The 21,332-nt window shown below is 51.3% G+C and overlaps 2 protein-coding genes and 1 long non-coding RNA gene across 5 annotated transcripts in view; 1 reads left to right on the top strand and 2 right to left on the bottom strand.

Annotated features, from left to right (window-relative positions):
* TESC (tescalcin) overlaps positions 1–4,899 on the bottom strand; it is a 62,055-nt gene extending 57,156 nt beyond the window's left edge. For both annotated transcript variants that reach the window (XM_050748174.1, XM_050748173.1), the window contains exon 1: positions 4,635–4,899. In XM_050748174.1, coding sequence (XP_050604131.1) covers positions 4,635–4,692 — 58 coding nt within the window. In that variant the 5' untranslated portion in view covers positions 4,693–4,899. The remainder of the gene's footprint in view (positions 1–4,634) is intronic.
* The window catches only part of SPRING1 (SREBF pathway regulator in golgi 1), a 465,726-nt gene that overhangs the window by 378,443 nt on the left and 65,951 nt on the right, over positions 1–21,332 (bottom strand). The gene's annotated exons all lie outside the window — the stretch shown is intronic.
* The window catches only part of LOC126930736 (uncharacterized), a 43,533-nt gene continuing 27,089 nt past the window's right edge, over positions 4,889–21,332 (top strand). The window contains exons 1-2 of the long non-coding RNA XR_007717674.1: positions 4,889–5,061; positions 5,879–6,075. This is a non-coding gene — a long non-coding RNA (uncharacterized LOC126930736). The remainder of the gene's footprint in view (positions 5,062–5,878; positions 6,076–21,332) is intronic.

Consider the following 21,332-nt stretch of genomic DNA (forward strand, 5'->3'; position numbering starts at 1 on the left):
AGCAGCAGGTAAGCCAACCCCTGAACGATAATGAGCATTCGTTTCATAAAGAGACAGGGTTAAGGGTGTGCATGGTGGCTCACGCCTGTAATCCCGGCACTTTGGGAGGCAGAGGCGGGTGGATCACTTAAGGTCAGGAGTTTCAGACCAGCCTGGCCAACATGGTGAAACCCTGTCTCTACTAAAAATACAAAAATTAGCTGGGCGTGGGGACAGGTGCCTGTAATCCCAGCTACTCACGAGGCTGAGGCAGGAGAATTGCTTGAACCCAAGGGGCGGAGGTTTCAGTGAGCTGAGATCATGCCGTTGCACTCCAACTTGGGCAACAAAGGTGAAACTTCATCTCATAAAAAAAAAAAAAAAAAAAAAAAAAAAAAAAAAAGAGAGAGAGAGAGAGACAAGGTTAAGAGGAAAGGTTTGAGTTTGTTTTTTCTTTTCTTTTTTTTTTTTTTCAGACAGCGTTCACTCTGTCGCCCAGGCTAGAGGACAGTGGCATGATCTCAGCTCACCGCAACCTCCACCACCCAGGTTCAAGCGATTCTCCTACCTGAGCCTCCCGAATAGCTGGGATTACAGGCCTCTGCCACCGCGCACAGCTAATTTTTGTAGTTTTAGTAGAGATGGGGTTTCACCATTTTGGCCAGGCTGGTCTTGAACTCCTGACCTCATGATCCACCTGCCTCGGCCTCCAAAAGTGCTGGGATTATAGGGGCGTGAGCCACCGTGCCTGGCCTAACCTTGCCCTGGGTGGAGACAGAGAAAGGCTCCCACAAAGGCTCCCATATGTAAACATCTAATTGTGTACATCAAATGAAAACAGTGCTCCAGGCAGAGGAACAGCTTTTGTGCAAAGGCCTGAAGGTGAGAAAAAATACGGGCAGTCTTTTTCTACTCCTTCTTGGTTCCTAGAAATCCAAGTGGCCACTATACACAGTGAAAGCATGCTGGCAGTAAGAAAGCAGCCTTGGGGCCAGGCATGGTGGCTCATGCCTGTAACTCCAGTGCTTTCAGGAGGCTGAAGTGGGAGGACTGCTTTGAGGCCAGGAATTTGAGACTAGCCTGGTCAACATGGCAGGACCCCTGTCTCTGCAAAAAAATTTAAAATTAGCTGGTGTGGTGGCGCACACCTGTAGTCGTAGCTACTGGGAAGGCTGAGGCGGGAGGATCGCTGGAGCCCAGGAGGAGTTCGAGGTTGTGGTGAGCTTGATCAGGCTCCTTGCACTCCAGCCTGGGTGAGAGAGTGAGACTCTGCCTCCAAAACTAAAAATTAAAAAAATTTGTAAAAAAAGAAAGTGGACTTGGGGATCCTATGATCTCCAATTCCTCCACTTACCAGTTGTGGGACTGTAGGCAAGCTGGTTTACCTCTCTAAGCCTCAGTTTCCTCACCTGTAAAATGGCCCTAACACCGCCTTCCTGGGGGATCATTACTATAAAAAGAGTGTCATGCAGGGAGCGCCAGCGTGGAGCCTCATGCTCAGCAGGTGCTTGGGGAATTATGTTCATTATCACCATCCTCAGCCTGACTTTCTGGTCCTTTCTGGATGGTGTCTTCAGAAAGGGACCAAGCTGATTCCTCCCCAGGAAGTCAGGGGTCATCATGGTCCTCAGGGAGGCAGGGAGAGTCAGTAGCCCTGGGGACTCAGCCTGTCCTCTGGCCATCTTACCCTGAGGCTCTTCTCCCTTCTTCTCAGGGAAGATTCCCAAGGGAACGGCCTTGGAGGAAGGGACCTGCCTGACCCACTGGGTCTCTGGGAGCCGACGTTCCCATGCCAAGCCAATCGCGTCACATACATACGTACATAACCTTATTGAATCCATACAACTACTTCAGGATCCAGGTGATGATACTGAGGCTCAGAGAGGTAAAATGATTTGCCCAAGGTCATATAGCTGGGAGAGGTGGGACCAAGATTCAACTCTCAGCTATGGTTCGGAGTGACCAGGACATACAAGGGTGTTTAAAGCATAGTCAATAACAAACATGTACACGTGTTTGGTCTAACTACTTCACATATATTAACTCACTTAATCCTTCCCAACAACTTCAAGGGAGGTACTATGACTATGCCCATTTTATAGTAGATAAAACTGAGGCTCAGAGAGCATAAGTGACTTGGCCAAGGTACCTGGCAAGGCCCTTGAAGCCAGGCTCCTGCCACAGCCTGAGCCCTGACGACAGCTGTGTCCTCATCTCATGCATTCTCATTTACTGTTGCTGGCTTGTCCCTGACACAGGGCCTCTGCATTCGAAGTCCCCTCAGCCCGAGATGCCCTTTCCACTGATTTGCACACCCCTGGCTCATTCTTACTTGAATTTCTGTCCCATTATCACCTCCTGAGGGAGGCCCTCCGGATCCACCCTAAAGCTCCATTCTCAAGCCACCCTGCTATGCCTCGTTCACAGTTTAACACCTGTGGGGCATTTTGTTTACTGTGTGTCCCCCTCCAGGAACAGCAGCCTCTCTGAGTCATCTCTAAATCCCCAGCCCCTGGTCTATAAATATTTGCTAAGTGGGTAAAAGTGACCGAATTATGCAGTCACTTTCAGAGGAGGACCAGGGGCAACTTTCCACCTACCTAAAGTTCCACCTGCCTACTCTGGTCTAACATCAGAACCTCCTCTCTGACCCTCTCCATCTCCCTTGGGTTATGAAATCTGAGCTCTGGGCAGCAAGAAGGGAAGCCGCTGCAGCTACATCTAGGAAGGTTACAGAGCAGGAACACAGGATCTCTCATCCCCGTGGGAGGCTGGACCCAGGAAACTGACAAGACTCCCAGCATGCTCTGCAGCCCTTCCTCCGTGTCAAACCCACAACCGGGCGGAATTCCCGAGTGTCCCGTGGGCTGCCGGAGAGCCCACCCCTCCAGCGGGGATCCCAGCCACAGAGAATGCCCACTGACATCCATCCAGATTCAAAGCAGTGGGAGGCTAGGAAAGGGCACGTGAGAAATAATAAAACCAGGGAAGATCCAAGCAAGCAAGAGCTAGAGGAATCCCTCCTTTCTCTCTCACATTAGTCTTCGGATTGAAGTGCATAAAACTTTTTAAGTAAAATATTCAACAGAGTTCAAAATGAACATATAAAAACGTTTACAGAGAAAAAGCTCACCCTCCCTTCATCCTTTCCACTCCCCCCCGCAACCCCCACCAAGTATATATTAGTACTTCCTGGTGGATTCTTCCAGTTTGCAAATATAGCAATTACAAATGTATACTCTTATTTTCCCCTCTTTTTACATTTTCTATTTCCTTTTACTTTGCAGCTCCAGCTCAAAGGATCCTTTTTTAAAAAACAGATAAAAGGGTACCATATTATATATGCTGAGCCACACCTTTTACTTCTCTAGTTGGATATAATTCTATATTTCTACACACACACAGATACAGATATAGATGTATAAGTGCATGCATACACACAGCAGTTATTAATGGTTTTCTCCAATTTTCATCCAGTTCTCCTGGAAAGGGGTATTTAGATTGGGGGGTCAAGAGGGGTTGCTTTTCAGCTGACACACAAACAGCTGGGCCACCCTCTCTTGGTGATCAATACTGGACGCTGGTTCTCTGCACTTGAAGCAGATGCCAGGAGCTAGCTCTTTCCCAAAATATCTGCAGCTCCCATTTCCTGAGCGTCTACCAGGTACTAGGAGAACTCTTACAACAGAGAAGGAAAGCTGAGAATCAGAGAGGTAAAGTGACTAGCCCAAGGTCACACAGCCAGGAAGTGGAGCTGGCAGGGTTCACAGCCAGTCTGTCCCTCGCCAAAGTCGGTTTGTCCCCACAGCTGGCCCCCGCGGTCTCCAGTCCCCACCCTGGTCCACAGTCGGAGGCAGAACCGGCCACGCCGAGGTCAGGACCCAGGGCCAAGTCCCCAGCCCGGCTGAACTCGGCGGACAAGCGCTTTCTCCGCCATTTCCCTGCGGGCAGCTCGGCCCGGCCTCCCAGGGCGCCCCGCCCCCGGGCCGATGCGGGGTGCGCAGCCTTTGCTGGCCCCGGGAGACCCAGCGAACTCAGGCGAGGACGCCAGGCTCCGGGCAAAGTGCTCTGGGGCCGCTGCCCAGCTAAAGCCTCCCAGCCACCCGCGGGGATGAGGCCGCCTGAACCCATTTTACAGATGCGAGGACGAAAGCAGGCGCGGAGAGCCGGCTGTCCTGCCTAAGGTCACCCGGCAGGGGAGCGTCGGAGCCCGGTTCCCACCCGGGTCCGCTGACTTCAAAACTTTCCGCTCCTACGTTCCCGAATGCACACGACTCTCAGGTGCGGGGCGCGCGCACCAGCCGGGCTGCCTGAGGCGCTTGCCCGCCCGGCCCGAGGCACCTGCTCAACGCTTGGGAAGCCTGGGCCCCGCTCCCTCCCCGGTCCGCAGTCCCCCGGCCAGGGAGTTCCTGGGCCAGTCCGAGGCTGAGCGGCTGCGGCACTGAGCATCGTCGCGCAGGTCCTCGCCGCCACCGCTTGTCTCCTAGTCTGCGAAGTGGCCGGCGGGGACCCATTTGAAAGAGGAGGAGACTGAGGCGCAGAGAGGGCCCGCCACTGGCCCAAGGTCACACAGCGCGGCGGCGGGCCGGGGCCCCCAACAGCGGCCGTTCGGAGGTCCCGCCCGGGTCCCCGCGCCGCCCCCCGCAGGTACTCACAGCCGGTCTTGCCCTCGAGCTCCCGCACCTCCTCAGACGCGGAGTGGGCAGCGCCCATGGTGGCCGCGGCGGGGGCCCCGGGGCGCGCGTCCCTCTCAGGCCCCGCACTGGCCTTGGCTTCCCAGCGGCGGGACTGGCCGCGGGACTGGCCTCAGGGCTGGCCTCGGGTCGGGACGCCGGCGAAAGCTCGGAGCCGCGGGTTCCGCGTGGGGCTGGAGCGCGGCCTCTTATAACGGCGGAGGGCGGCGCGCCGCGGTCCTAGCGCACGCCGGTTTCGCGCACTGCGCGGCTGGGGGAGCGCCCAGCCCCGGCCAGGAAACCTCCGGGAAGGGGACCCTGGAGCCCACCGTTCTGGGTTCCCAGTCCGCGCAGCAGCGACCACGTACCTCGCCCCTTCCGCACCCCTGCTGGATCTGAAAGGAAACAGGTGTGAGCAAAGTTGGGGGCGTGGGTAGGAGGGGTGGGACCCCTGGGAGGTGTTATGCCCACTCCCAACCCATCCCACCTTACATCCTCCAGCTCTCAGGAGGGAAACTCCACCTAGATAGTCAAGGAAGAGAGCGAGCATGAATTAAATCTATGGAGAACAACAGTAATTATAATCCTATTTGAAAGTGCACCATGCACTTTCGTTTATTCCAGGAAAGCCCCAGCACCCTTCTGAGGTGAACACACCCACGTGGCAGCCCTTGTGGGCCCTGCAGAGCCCGGCAGCTGAGGGGCACCTCAAACTGCAGGAGCGGGCTGGGCGCGGTGGCTCACGCCTGTAATCCCAGCACTTTGGGAGGCCAAGGCGGGCGGATCACTTGAGCTCATGAGTTGGAGACCAGCCTGGCCAACACGGTGAAACCCCGTCTCTACTAAAAACACAAAAATTAGCCAGGCTCGGTGGCACATGCCTGTAATCCCAGCTACTCCAGAGGCTAAGGCAGGAGAATCACTTGCACCTGGAAGGCAGAGGTTGCAGTGAACTGAGATCTCACCACTGCACTCCAGCCTGGGCAACGGAGCAAGACTGTCTCAAAAAAACAAAACAAAACAAAACAAAACAAAAAACTGCAGAAGCGGGCCCGGAAGGCTGCATTTGGGACAAACTGCTGGAGAGAGGGGAATGCTGGTGGTCCCCACGCCCATTAGGGAAGTTCTGGGTTAAGATGGCTTAAGGGGTTGGCTCTCCATCCAGGTGGGGTGACTGGGGCCGATGCTGTTGCTTGTGTAACATGATTCCTCCTCCTTAAAATAAGGATAAGTTAATGAGATGTCCACCAAAGGGCCTGGCATGGACACAGCACATGGCCAGAGAGGCTGGTGGGCACTGTGGAATCTTGTCCCCTGGAGAGGCACACAGCCAGGGCAGAACATCAGGGTCAAGGCACTCCTGTTCTGAAGGTTCTAGTAACAGTGCTTAGTAACACCACCATCAATGACTGTCAGGTATCAGGTCTGTTCTGGACGTTAGGCTCTATGGTAAATGTTGGGGAGAAGGGGGACAGGGTAGGGGGCAGCAGTTTTTTGGTGCCCACAGAGGGGACTTGGGTGGACCTACCTCCATCAGTTTCACAGGCTGCTGGGACGGGGGCTGCTGAGAACTGCTGTTCATTCCTGCAGACTACAGGCTTAAGCCAAGGGTCACAGCCCTTTCCAGGGGCAGTAGGTGTCTTTCAGAGCCCGAGGTAGAGGGTGGGGGTTGGTCCTAAAACCTCCTAGAGCAGCAGAATCAGCCCCTTCCTAGTTGCAAATCCAGCTTTTGGCCAGGTGCAGTGGTTCCTGTCTGTAATCTCACCACTTTGGGAGGCTGAGACAGGAGGATTGAGCCCAGGAGTTTGAGACCAGCCTGGGCAACATAGCAAGACCCCGGCTTTACCAAAAATTAAAACTTTTTAAAAATGAGCTGGGCACAATGGTGTGTGCCTGAAGTCCCAGCTACTTGGGAGGATGAGGCAGGAGGATCGCTTGAGCCCAGTAGTTAGAGGCTGCAGTGAGCTATGATTGCACCACTGCACTCCAGCCCAGGCAACAAAGCGAGACCCTGTCTCTAAAACGGAAAATCCAGCTTCCCCTTACACTGCCTGTCTGCAGCTAAGGCAGCACCTGCAATCTGCATTTTAAAGCACTCTCCAGAGGGCAGTGCAAGACCTGATCAAGGTGGAAAGAGTTGGCTGTGGGGCATCAACTGGTCTGAGCTGGCTGGACAGCTGATCTAGGGACTGCATTTCGGGTTAGAAGGATTCTGGAAACAGGCCTCTGGGATCAGGAAAAGGAGCCTCAGTACTCCCTGAAAGTTCTGAGCCTCTGAGCCAGCCCATTACTTATAGCTGCTGGGAGCAATTTTATTCCAACTTAAAATGTCAGTTCCTGGAATTTTATTATATTAAACTAGTCAAGGATTAAATGATGGAGCTGTCTGATGTAGGGGATAGGAAATGGCATTCTCTGGACATCAGCCCCTCCTGCTTGGCACAGTTGCTCCAGTGGGGACAAAAGCCCTGGGACAAGGAGAGGGGCACATGGCTTCACACTGTCCCTTGGTAATCTTGAGGAAGCTCTTGGTATCTAGGATGAAGGGAGCCTGTCCTACCAGATCACCTGGCTACGCTGACCCACTGACTGCTGTTAGCTACTAGACAAGCACTTGTACTTGTTCCTTTTGCCTGAAACTCTCTTCCACTCCTGCTTCCTCTTCAGACCTCAGTGGAAACTCACATCCTCAGGGAGGCCTTCTCAAAGTCCTCATCCCCTCTCCTGGGTCCACAGCCAAACAAGCCACCATCACCAGGCAGCAAGGAGCTGGGAAGGAGGAAGTCTTGCGAGGATGACACAGGAGGATTTATTCCTAATTGCAGGGCTCGGAGAAGTAATCAGGAGATCCTTGGAGCAGCACGAAGGCAGAAAAAACCAAGGCACAATTTATGCATTCGTTCAATCATTTATTCATTGCACATTTATTGAGCACCTACTATGTTCAGGGCTCTGGCTGGGTCCTGGAGCCACAGCCAGGAATAAGATGTCACCTTCACTCCTGAGGAACTCCTGGTGGGGTAAGGAGACAGACATAGGGGCAGTAACAAAGCTGATGGGTAAACAAGGGTTGATGTGATGGAGCCCACAGAGAGATGGAATGTTCAAACCAGAATGGGCCCCTGGAGAGACTCTGTCATCCCTAAAGCTGAGCTTCAGGAAGTCCAGGACTGTCCCCAACTGTGGTCCCGAAGGGATACAGCAAAGCCAAATTCTTGGTGGACAGATGTCTCTGCGTGGGCCTCTGCAGTGGCACCCACCATCTGCCCGGGCTCTGCCCTCCTCTGGCAATGATGCGCACATCGCAGGGCGCCCTCCACACAAAGCCAGCTGCTGCCTGTTCCAGGATGTCATGGCTTTCATTCAAATCTACCAGTGGCTCTGCAGGCGTCAACAAAGCAAGAAGCAAGAATGAGGTCTGCAGCTTTGCATGGGGTCTGGCCAGGGCTCAATGGATTTTTTTGTCTAGAGCCCTGGAAGAGGGGCACCCCGTGGGGGGCGAGCTTTATCCCCCACAATAACACAGCATGACTTTTGGAGCACTGGGAAACACTTTAGTCACCAGGCAACTGCATCTTTTCTCCCAGAGGACCTCCTCCCGGAGGAGCTGATTAAAAGTGGTGGCTGCAATTCATATAGCTGGTCCTTGTGAAGCCACAAAGGGCAGCTGAGCCCAGAGATAGCCAAGACGGTCTTCACTTGACTCTCCCACCTTCCTGTCAAAGAGGGCTATGAAACCATACTTGGGCAAGTTAACCTCTCTCATCCTCAGTTTCCCCATCTGCAAAGTGGCAATAACATTGTGAGGGTTAAATGCAGATTCATATACGTAAGGTGATTCATATATGTAAGGTGATTGTGAAGGTCAAATGCAGATCCATATATGTAACACTGTAAGGGTTAAATGCAGATTCATATACGGAAGGTGCTTAATACTGCCTGACACAGTAAGTGCGAGCCAGTGGTGAGCTGGTAAACAAGTTCTCTGAAAAGGGCAGGAGGGGAGGAAGTCCTAATCTGCAGCAGTTGCCAATTTCTGTGTGTAAATACTCCTACCATAGTCAATTTCAAGTTACTGATAATTTAACAATAGGCTTGCAAAATCTCTGAATTTTGTTTTTTAGATACGTGGTCTCACTATGTTGCTCAGGCTAGCGTCGAACTCCTGGGCTCAGAGGATCCTCCTGCTTCAGCTTTCCAGGTAGCTGCGAATACAGGCATGCGCCACCATGCCCGGCTTAAAATCCCTGAATATTTAACCATTTGCTCTTGCAAGTCAGTCAAGACCAGGAAACTACTACCCAGTTGACTGCCATATGTTCGTTTACTTGTTCATGCATTCACTATTGAGTGCCAGGAGTTTGGACACTACAGTGAAGGAGACAGTCCCTGACCTCAGGGATCCCAAAGTCTGCAAGGAAAGAGATGTGAACAGAACATCATAGTGTGCTAGCTGGTACCAGTCGCTGCAGGGGCCTGGAGGAGAGGCACCCAGCATATCCCCATTTTATTGATAGAAAAACCAAGATGTTCCCAAAGGATTATAAACCAGAATCAGAGCATAGACTTGAAGGTGTCTGAAGAGCAGTCTCTGTAATTCACCTGTCCCTTCTAATGGTTTGGCTTGGAGCAACTCCCAAGGCATGGTAATGTTCCAGGAGCAACATGACATTTTTCTTAGCATTTGGGCCACTGACCAAGAGATCTATGGGGACTCCAAGTACCATTGAGACCTCCTTTGCAAAAATTATAGCAGAAAGTTATGACACTGAGAGAGATTTGATCTCACCAACCCTCATCTTGCCTCGAACCTCCAAAATGCCCTTGGTCGTTCCTGGGCTTGAGCCAAGCTAACTTTGGGATAAATTTAATTTATAGTTTAAATTATAATAGCCCTTCCCCAAAACTAAGCCACCTTCATAAAACTAATGAAAAGCTACCAGGTAGCCGGGCACAGTGGCTTAAGCTTGAAATCCCAGCACTTTGAGAGGCTGAAGTGGGAGGATCGCTTGAGCCAGGAGTTCAAGACTAGCCTGGGCAACATAGTGAGATCCTGCCTCTACAAAAAAATAAAAAATTAGTTGTGCATGATGGCACGTGCCTTTGGTCCCAGCTACTCAGGAGACTGAAGTGAGAGGATCACTTGAGCCCAGGAGTTTTAAGCTGCAGTGAGCCATGATCACACCACTGTGTTCCTGCCTGGGGGACAGAGTAAGAATCTGTCTCTTTAAAAAAATGAAAAGGAGGCCGGGCGCGGTGGCTCAAGCCTGTAATCCCAGCACTTTGGGAGGCCGAGGCGGGTGGATCACGAGGTCAGGAGATCGAGACTATCCTGGCTAACATGGTGAAACCCCGTCTCTACTAAAAATACAAAAAACTAGCCGGGCGTGGTGGCGGGCGCCTGTAGTCTCAGCTACTTGGGAGGCTGAGGCGGGAGAATGGCGTGAACCCGGGAGGCGGAGCTTGCAGTGAGCCGAGATCACGCCACTGCACTCCAGCCTGGGAGACACAGCGAGACTCCATCTCAAAAAAAAAAAAAAAAAAAAGAAAAGGAAAGGACACCAGGTTAGGAGGATGAGAGGGGCCTGAATTCCACTAAGACGCAGGCGTAGTTAAATGACAACCAGCCGTTATTCCAGAGGACACAAGATTTGCAACTGCCCCAATTCACTATTGTGGAACCTAAGATTAGCCTTTTGAGATGTCTTTTCCTGCATTTCTGACGACCGGATGGTCCCACCCAGACCCTCAACTCTTGGCTCAGCCTGTCCTATGGCCCCCACCCAGAAGTGGACTCGGTGCACAAGGACCATTTTCCACATCCCTATGACTGCATCCCCAACCAATCAGCAGCCCCCATTCCCCTAGCCCCCTGCCTGCCAAACTATCCTTTAAAAACCCTAGCCTCCAAATTTTTCAGATTGATTTGATTTGACACAGGATGGCCAGCTTCGTGTCAATTAAGCTCTTTCTTTATTGCAATGCCGTCGTCTCAGTGAATTGGTTTTTGTCTGTGCAGCGGGCAGGAGGAACTCATCAGGTGGTTACATCATCTTGCTTGGCCTCTTAGTGAAGACTGCACCTAAACCACATCAAACAAGCAATGTGTGGTGATGCTCTCATAAAATAGGTCCAGGGAGCGGGAGACCGCACAGGTGGCCCGCGTCAGTGATTTGGCTCTAACACAGATGCTTTTTCTCATAAGATCATTCAGGCTCCTTAGGTTGGTTTCATGTGTCTCTTGGTTTTCGTATCAATGGGATCAGAGATTCATCCGCAATTTGCATTTTGAAATTAAAGTTATCGTTTTGATTTTCTTTTGAACAATCTTTTCTCCCCTGAGGCACCCTCATCTTCCCCTGTAGCCGTGGGCATGCTATAGGAAATAGATTCAGATCTGAGTTGAATCCTGACTGCCCGCTCTCTGGCTGTGTACCATTGGGTTGGTTACGTTGCAACTGCAAACCTCAATGTCTTCATCGGTATAATAGGCCTCACAATCCCATCACTGAAGAGTCGGAACAAGGGTGAAATGGCTGGCATAGAGCACACCCTTCCCAACTGTCTGTTCCTTTTTTTTGGTGGGGGGTAGTTGAATATCAAGGACTTTATAGCCAGCCTGACTCTCCTGTCTCTTCTAGCCTCCCGTCCCTCCCAGCCCCGTGACTCCCAGTGCGACACGTCAATGAAACTCACACTCAAACCTCTGTCCGGCTCCCAGTTCTTACAGAATCAGGTTTCGTCTTGGGAGAATGATCACAGCAAGGGGGTTTTAGAATAGCTCCTTCTCTTCATTCTCTGAGAGCTTTAAACTCAACCTTAAGTTAGAAAATCACTCCTTGCCCCTTCCTGGGTGGCACAATCACTGCTGTCACCAACATCGTTGCCTCAGCCCGTGGCTGGAGCTGAGTGGCCTAGACCTCAGAGGGACGCTGCCCCATAGGGGGGCAGGCTGGCTGCCTAAAAATAGGAGAAGGAGACTAGGGCTCTTGGGGAGGGCAGCTTGAACTTGTTTTTCTATTATTTATATAATTATAAATAGTGACCAATTACCAGAACTTGCAGGGGGCAGATGGACTGTTGTCCCTGGATGGGCTTCAAACTCTGCATTATTGTCCAAGAAACAAAGTTACCAACCAGAAAGAGGTGGCAAGGGCCCCACGTCTATTTTCACTTCACCCTTACTTTACCTCGAGCCTGGTGGGGGAAGCTGGGCGGGGGCCAGAGGGGTGGGAGCTGCCGAAGAAGACAGGAATAGTCAGCATTTGGAAGGCTCTGCTAGGACCTCTTCTCAGGTAGAAATGCAACAGCCCCGGGTAGAGATGCTTTTGTTTCTTCATTTGTGATTTGGGGAGGGGCATCTTACGCCATTAGACCGGACCGTGTGGCAGGCAGAACAGTGGCCCCCAAAGACGCCCACGTCCTAATCCCTGGAACCTGTGAATATGTTACGTTATATGGCAAGAGGGAATAAAAGGAGCAGATGGAACGAAGGTTGCTAATCAGCTGACCCTGAGATGGGGGAGATTACCCTGGATTATCTGGGTGGGCCCAATGTAATCACAAGAGTCCTTATACGTGAAAGAGGAAGGCAGGCTGGGCTCGGTGACTTGCACCTGTAATTCCAACACTTTGGGGGACTGAGGAGGGCAGATGGGTTGAGTCCAGGAGTTTGAGACCAACCTGGGCAACATGGTGAAACCCCGTATGTATAAAAAATTCAAAACAATTAGCCGGGCATTGGTAGTGCTTGCCTGTCGTCCCAGCTACTCAGGAGGCTGAGGTGAGAGGATCACCTAAGTCTGGGAGGCGGAGGCTGCAGTAAGCAATAATCATGCCAGTGCACTCCAGTCTGGGTGACAGAGTGAGACCCTGGCTCAAAACAGAACCAAACCAAACCAAAGAGGAAGGCAGGAGGGTCAGAGTCAAGAGTGACATGATATGAGAAAGACTCAATCGGCCATTGCTGTTTGAAGATGGAGGAAGGGCACCAAGAAAGATAGGCAGGCTCTAAACACTGGAAAATGCAAGAAAACACATTTTCCTCTAGAGCCTCTGGAAGGAACACAGCTCCCTGACACCTTGATCTTAGCCCAGCAAGACTCATTTTGGACTTCTGACCTCCAGAACCGTAAGATCATCTTTTTTTTTTTTTGAGACAGAATCTCACTGTCCCCCAGGCTGGAGTGCAGTGGTGCAATCTTGGCTCGCTGCAACCTTTGCCTCCCAGGCTCAAGCAATTCTCCTGCCTCAGCCTCCCAAGTAGCTGGGATTACAGGCAGGCACCACCGTACCCAGCTAATTTTTGTATTTTTAGTAGAGACAGGGTTTCACCCTGTTGCCCAGGCTGGTCTTGAACGCCTGACCTCAGGTGATCCACCTGCCTCGGCCTCCCAAAGTGCTGAGATTACAGGCGTGAGTTTTGTTTTTATAAGCTACTGACTTGGTATAATAATTTGTTGCAGCAGCAACAGGAAATGAATACACACACTGGGTTTGCACTTGGATACAGTGCCAAGGAGACAGCGTTGACCAGACTGTCTTTCTACAAGGATGATTTTTTTTTTTTTCTTGAGACAGGGTCTTACTCTGTTGTCCTGGCTGGAGTGCAGTGCCATGATCACAGCTCCCTGTAGCCTCAAACTCCTGGGCTCAAGCAATCCTCCTGTCCCAGTCTCCTGAGTAGCTGGGATTACAGGCGCACACCACCAAGCCTGGCTAATTTTTAAATATTTTATAGAGACAGGGCCTCACTATGTTGCCCATGCTGGTTTTGAACTCCTGGCCTCAAGCAGTCTGCCTCAGCTTCCCAAAGTGCTGGGATTACAGGCATGAGCCATTGGCCTGGCCCTAGAGGGATGATTTAAGTTCTGTGTGCATGCAATCACCTTGGTTCTTATTTAAATTCAGATTCTGGGATCCAGGTGTCCTATCTCAGGAGGCCCAGGAATGCATTTCATTTTACTTTTTGTATTTTTATTGATATATCATAGTAGCAAATATTTTGGGGACATGTGATATTTTGATACATGTATACAATGTGTCATGATCAAGTTAATTGGGATATGCATCACCTCATTTTTTTCTTTGTACTGAGAACATTACAAATTTTCTCTTCTAGCTATTTTGAAATACAAATTACTGTTAAATATAATTATAATTCCCTATTTACTATCAGATTTCCCTACTATCAAATACTAGAACTTATTGCTTCTATCTAACTGTAATTCTGGACCCATTACAGGAATGCTTTTTTTTCTTTTTTTCAAGACAGAGTCTTACTCTGTTGCCCAGGCTGGTGTGATCTTAGCTTACTGCAACCTCCACCCCCGGGTTCAAATGATTCTCCTGCCTCAGCCTCCCGAGTAGCTGGGATTACAGGCACGTGCCACCATGTGCCTGTATTTTTAGTAGAGACAGGGTTTTGCCATGTTTGCGAGGCTGGTCTCAAACCCCTGACCTCAGGTGATCCACCTGCCTCAGCTTCTCATCTTAAAGTGCTAGGATTACAGGTGTGAGCCACCGAGCCCGGACTTTTTTTTTTTTTTTTTTTTGAGATGAGCTCTTGCTCTGTTGCCCAGGCTGGAGTGCAGTGAGTGGTGCAGACAGGGCTCACTGCAACCACAACCTCCTGAACAATTAGGACTAGAAGCACACCACCATGCCTGGCTAGTTTTTTTTTTTTTTTTTTTGAGATGGAGTCTCGCTATTTCACCCAGGCTGGCGTGCAGTAGCATGATCTTGGCTCTCTGCAAGCTCTGCCTCCCAGGTTCACACCATTCTCCCACCTCAGCCTCCCGAGTAACTGGGACTACAGGCGCCCGCCACTGCACCCGGCTAATTTTTTTTTTTTTTTTGTATTTTTAGTAGAGACGGAGTTTCACCGTGTTAGCCAGGATGGTCTCGATCTCCTGACCTCGTGATCCGCCCACTTCAGCCTCCCAAAGTGCTAGGATTACAGGCGTGAGCCACCGCGCCCAGCACCTGGCTAGTTTTTAAATTATGTGTAGAGATGAAGCCTCACTATGCTGCCCAGGCTGCTTGAACTCCTGGGCTCAAGCAATCCTCCTGCCTTGGCCTCCCAGAGTGTTAGGATTACAGATGTGAGCCACTGTGCCCAGCCAGGAGTGCATTTTAAATGAGAACTCCAGGTGATTTTGATAGAGATGGTCTTGTATGTGTGTGTGTGTTGTAATGGCTTTGAGATGTTATTCACATACTGTGCCTCCATTTAAAGTGCGCAATACAATGATTTTTCGTATCTTCGGAGTTATGCAGCCATCACTACAATCAATTTTAGAACAATTTTGTCAGCCCCCAAAGAAACCCCATACTGCCTGTCACCCCTCAATTCCCTCATCCTCTCCGGTTTCTGGCAACCACTAATCTATTCTGTCTCTGTGGATTTGCCTATTCTGGACATTACATATAAATGGAATCATACAATATGTGGCCATCTGTCTGGCTTCTTTCACTCAGCATAAGGTCTTCAAGGTTCATCCACGTTGTAGCACCTGTCAGTGCTTCATTCCTTTTCATGACTAAGTAATATTCCACAGATAGACCACATTTTGTTTATCCATTCACAGGTTGATGAACACTTGGGTTGATTCCACCTTTTGGCTCTTATGAATAGTGCTGCTGTGAACAGTAGAGTACAAGGGTCTGTTTGAGTCCCTGTTGACAACCCCATTTTGACACCCACGGACATAGTGCCTAGGGAGTCATTCATTCTCCTTTCTGTATTCATCACTTCCAGAGCACGGACAAGGGGCAGTGAGTACAGGGAATCACTGGACAAGGAGAGTCTATACATGCCAGTAACTACAGCTTCCCTCAAAGTATAACATGTAACTGTCATGGCCAAAGATAGAGCCTTGGGCAATTAATCACACTGTGTTGCCAATGTGGAAACAGAGACTCATGGAAGCTCAAATCGCTTGAGTTCACATGGTCCGCAGATGACACAGCCCTGGTGGGTCCAAGCCCCTGACCCGCGAAGCAGTGATACTTCTCACAGGTGCCTGTCTCCACTGGGGGTTACCTGGGTTACAGGAAGAAAGTGCAAGATCCCTTTCTTCCATCTGCTGAATCAGATGGCCACAATTTAGCTTCAAGTAATGACCGAGGAATTCCCCTTTGCAGAGTACTGAGCACTTTCTAGATTCTATGAACCTTGCTGCCTCCTAAGACAACACTACAGAATGTACATTCTTCACATCTCTGTTATGAGCACAAAGAACTGAGGCTTGGCAAAGCCACCCCAGGCTGCCACATTGGTTCTCAAATGGTTTTGTGCTGTAGGATTCCTTGTGTAAAAGGGGCCCAGGAATCTGCATTGTAAGAAGGATTGGCCTGGCGTGGTGGCTCACGCCTGTAATCCCAGCACTCTGGGAGGCCGAGGTGGGTGGATCACCTGAGGTCAGGAGTTCAAGACCAGCCTGGCCAACATGGCAAAACCCTGTCTCTACTAAAAATACAAACACTAGCTGGGTGTGGTGGTGCACACCTGTAATCCCAGCTACTTGGGAGGCTGAGGTGGAAGAATTGTTCCAACCAGGAGGCAGGGGTTGCAGTGAGCCAAGATCTCACCACTGCACTCCAGCCTGGGCGACAGAGTGAGACTCCATCTCAAAAAACAAAAAAATAAGGACTGCACCGGGAAATGGATGGTTAAGAACCCCCTTGGACTAAGACGCTAGCTTCTCATGGCCTCACTGTCCCTGGACACCTGCAGGAACAGACTCCACACACAGGTGTAAAGAGGGAGATCCTTCCCACAGGGTCACCTGTGACCACAAAAGGGCACAGACCAGGAGGAAAAGCTATGAATTAGCTGTCCCCTCGACTGTCTGGCCTCCCAGCAGGCCCACACGTCCAGTGTGTTAGTAAGTGGCAGGGCTGGAACTGAATGCTGAGTTGGCCACCTTTGGGGACCATGAGCTGCCCCACGGGGCGATGCAGCTGGCTGTGGAGCTGCGAGCCAATCTCAGCACCTCATTCACCCTGGCACCTCCCCAGCCAGGGAGGCCCAGCCCCAGCCATCTCCTCCCTCCCCCGCTTCCCTCCTGGGATGAGTGCAATTACCAGTGAGACCCAGCTGAGTGCCTGGGAGGCAGCGATGATAAATATATGTTGGGGTTCACAGTTGGTGCAGTTGATAATTTGGAGCTTACTTGGGAAAGCAGGCAGCAGGCACCTGCCATTTTGACCAGCTGGGGCAGGCAGCCAGGGTGGGAGATGGTAGAGGTAAGAAGTGGGGCCCACGAGCCCTGAGGCCCCCCAGCCCTGTCTGACCACGCTGACTCAGCAGAGCTCAAAACCGACTCTCCGCTGACAAGGCAAGCGTGCTCTTCCCAGCTGGCCGCTCTCAACTGTCTCTACAAACCCTCCCAGGAGGGCTGCGGAGAGCAGACACGGGAACCACACCCGGCTTCCTACCTTCATACAGGAAAAAAGGAGTGGGATGTGAACAAAAGGCGGGAGGCTTCCCAGCTGCCCTTTAAGTAGAAGCTTCACCTGTGCCAAGAAGACCACGTGGTTAGTGGGTAGGGGAGAAAAATGCTTTGAGGGTTTCTGGGTCCCAGCTGCCTGCACGGACAGGTGAAAGTCCTGCAGCAGGTTCGTTGTTCTGACCTGATATAGGACCCTTCAGGGGGAGGAAACCTGGAGAGTTCTCCCTCCCTCCCTCCTTTCCGTAGGAGCTGAACAGCTGAACTTCTACTAAAGTTGGGGAGCTCAAGGCAGGGCTGATGAGCCCCTCAGAATTGGCTAGTTCTACCCTCTCGTTTCCTTTCCTTTTTTTTTTTTTTTTTCAGACAGAGTCTCACTGTGTTGCCCAGACTGGACCGCAGTGGTGGGAGCTCAGCTCACTGCAACCTCCACCTCCCAGGTTCAAGCAATTCTGCTTCAGCCTCCCAAGTAGCTGGGATTGCAGACGTGCGCCACCACGCCTGGCTAATTTTTTTATTTTTAGTAGAGATGGGGTTTCACCATGTTGGTCATGCTGGTTTCAAACTCCTGACCTCAGGGGATCCACCCACCTTGGCAAAGCACTGGGATTACAGATGTGAGCTATCATGCCTGGCACACCCTCTCATTTTCACAGAGGAAGAAACAAGCTCACAATGGTCACTTAGCAAGGATATAACTGGCTGGATCTAGATCAGGTCCTGAGACTGAGACAGGGACACAGGGGGACTCTGCAAGGGTGGATTCGGTCAGGTTCTCCAGCACTGTGGTATGAAAAGGCAGGTTCCTGGCTGGGCGTGGCGGCTCACACCTTTAATCCCAGCACTTTAGAAGGCTGAGGCAGGCAGATTACCTAAGGTCAAGGGTTCAAGACCAGCCTGGGGAATATGGTGAGACCCTGTCTCTATTAAAAATACAAAAATTAGTTGGACATGGTGGTGTGCGCCTGTAATCTCAGCTACTTGGGAGGCCGAGGCAGAAGAATCGCATGAACCCAGGAGGCAGAGGTTGCAGTGAGCTGAGATCATGCCAGTGCACTCCAGCCTGGGCGACAGAGCAAAACTCCATCTCGAAGGGAGGGCAAGGGAGGGGAGGGGAGTTTCCTGGAACCTATTGAGAGAGAACTACTGAGACGGCTCCTCTGTACATTCAAATCGGAGAGCCTCTGCTCTAGAGACCTAGACAGATCTGGGGTCAAGTCCTGTCTTTGGCCTTAGGCAAGTGATTTCACCCCTCCAATTCTTGGTTCCTGTCTGCGGCCCGTGAAATGGGCACACAGATTTTACATGAAGTGCTGCCATATGGAAGGTGCTCAGTAACAGGTGTGACCCTGGTCATCGGCTGGCTCGGGGCCTGCTGCTCCAGGTGCAGTTGCTGGGCCTGGCCGGGACTGAGTGGGGAACAATGGCCTCTCAGGAGGCTCCCTGCACAAGCTGATGTGCATGGGCCAGACAGTCCGCAGACAGAAGCTGTTCCCAGGTTGTGTGCTGCGGGAGATGGGGAGGACAATTTGGTTCCTGTCCCCTGGGGGCAGGTCCCAGCCCCTAAGAAGGAAGAAGTATAGACAGGCCTGAATATTTATGAAGCCTGGGGCTCAACCCCAGCCACAGATATCACAGGGTAAAGAGCGGGCCTGTCCATTTCTAGGTGGAGGAAGGTGGGTGTGGATAGGTGAGAACTCAGCACTGAGGCACCCCTGTGGGTAGGTCAGCAGGAGGTCGGGAGGGACCCAGGAGCAGGGGCGTCTGCAGAAGTTATCCTTCCCAGGACCCTAGTTAGAGGTGCAGGGGCAGAACTGAGGACAGATGGGATTACTGCAGAGTTCCCCTTCCCTCTGTCCACAGAGCATGGCGGAATGGGGGATCCTTTCACGCCACTCACACTGAGGCTTCATTTCCTATCCAGGAGGACGCAGACAGAAGGCCCATGGCTTTGGATCAGCCTTGACATTCAGAAGTCAAGGAGAAGAGAATTTTCTCGAGACGCATATACATTGAGAAGCAGCAACATGAGGCTAAAGTCTCTTTCTGGAGGACTCAGGAAGTGACAGCCCTCTATCTGCTGCTGTACGGAGACAGCCCAGGTGCAGAATGAACCAGAGCGGCAGTTCTTGAACTTGGCAGCACATTAGAACCACCTGGGGAGTATGTAGAACGCCTGATGCTCAGGCCACACCCAGACCCCATGTGAATGAAGGCTGAGGGTTGGGAAGGGCAGCAGCAGTGCTGTTTTCATTTTTATTATTATTATTTTTTAATGTTTTTAAGATGGAGTTTTACTCTGTCACCCAGGCTGGAGTGTAGTGGCACGATCTTGGCTCACTGCAACCTCTGTCTCCTGGGCTCAAGTGATTCTCCTGCCTCAGCCTCCTGAGTAGCTGGGATTACAGGTGTGCGCCACCACGCCCAGCTATTTTTTTTTTGTATTTTTAATAGAGGTGAGGTTTCACCATTTTGGCCAGGCTAGTCTTGAACTCCTGACCTCAAGTGATCCACCTGCCGTGGCCTCCCAAAGTGCTGGGATTATAGGAGGGAGCCACCACACCTGGCCAGTGCTGTTTTTAAGTCCCCCAGGTGATTCCAAAATGCTGTCAAGTTTGAGGACAGACCGCTGTCGCTACCCTAGCTGCAGATGAGAGCCACCTGGAGAGCTCCAATCCCGGGCAGATGAAAATAGAATCTTTGGGGGGGTGGTGGGGGCCCAGGTGGTGGTGTCTTTAAAGGGTATGTATATACAGGGTAGAGCATCACAAATCGAATCAACCCAGTGGTGTGATTCTGCACCACTGGCATGGTGTGTGTCTGAGTGTGCATGTGCGACAGTGTGTTCTCGGAGAGTCCTGGTGTGTGACCTTGGGCTGAGATCAGGCGCTTGGCAGCTGTGCTGAAGCCGTAGCTCATTAACCCCCATAGCCCAGGGATGAGAGTGGTGCATTAGCTGGGAGGGCTCACAGGTGGCACCGGCACAATGGCTCCTCCGAGGCTGCTTGTCGCTTGCCCATCTCTGCCTCTTTCAACTCAGGTTGCATTTAGGGCCTCAGGGAAGAAACGTTTCCTTTCCTAAGTAAATCAGTCTGGAGCTGCTCTCTTTGGGGTCAAGACTAGTAAAGGAACCCTTAGGAATTTGGGCGAATGCAGCGTGTCCCTGGGCAAGTCACTTCTCTATAGCGCTTCCTTTCTTTCGTTATTATTATTATTATTATTATTATTTCAGATGTAGTTTCACTCTTGTTGCCCAGGCTGGAGTGCAGTGTCACAATCTTGGCTCACTGCATCTCCACCTCCCGGGTTCAAGCGATTCTCCTGCCTCAGCCTCCCAAGTAGCTGGGATTACAGGCACAAGCCACCATGCCCGGCTAATTTTTTGTATTTTTAGTAGAGACAGGGTTTTACCATGTTGACCAGGCTGTTCTCAAACTCCTGACCTCAGGTGATCCACCTGCCTCAGACTCCCAAAGTGCTGGGATTACAGGTGTGAGCCACCGTGCCCAGCCCTTTATTTTTATTTTATTATTATTTTTTGAGATGGAGTCTTACTCTGTTGCCTAGGTGGGAGTGCAATGGTGTAATCTCAGCTCACTGCGACCTCTGCCTCCCCAGGCTCAGGTGATCCTCCTGCCTCAGCCTCCTGAGTAACTGGGACTACAGGCGTCTGGCTAATTTTTTGTATTTTTAGTAGAGAAGAGGTTTCACCATGTTGGCCAGGCTGGTCTTGAACTCCTGACCTCAAGTGATCCACCCGCCTCGGCCTCCCAAAGTGCTGGGATTACAGGTGTGAGCCACTGCGCCCGGCCTGTGCTTCATTTCTTTAAAGAAGAGAAAAGACGAATCTCCTCTTGTCCTCTTGTCACAATGCATGTGAGTAAGCGTACTGGGCTCTCTGAAAGTCAGCTGTGATGAATTTTTAAAAGATGACCTATCAGTAGATGCGGTGCTCACACCCAGAATCCCAGCACTTTGGGAGGGCTGCTTGAGGCCAGGAGTTCGAGACCAGCCTGGGTAACATAGCAAGACCTCCATGTCTACAAAAAAAAAAAAAAAAAGTAGCTGGGCAAGGCAATGTGGGCCTGTAGTCCCAGCTATTCAAGAGGCTGAAGTGGGAGGATCACTTAACCTGGGAGGTCAAGGCTGCAGCAAGCTGTGATGGTGCCACTGCACTCCAGCCTGGGCAATATAGCAAGACCCTGTCTGAAGAAAAAAAAAATGACTT

The sequence above is a fragment of the Macaca thibetana genome, chromosome 11, assembly GCF_024542745.1.
Source record: "Macaca thibetana thibetana isolate TM-01 chromosome 11, ASM2454274v1, whole genome shotgun sequence".
NCBI classification, from domain to species: domain Eukaryota; kingdom Metazoa; phylum Chordata; class Mammalia; order Primates; family Cercopithecidae; genus Macaca; species Macaca thibetana.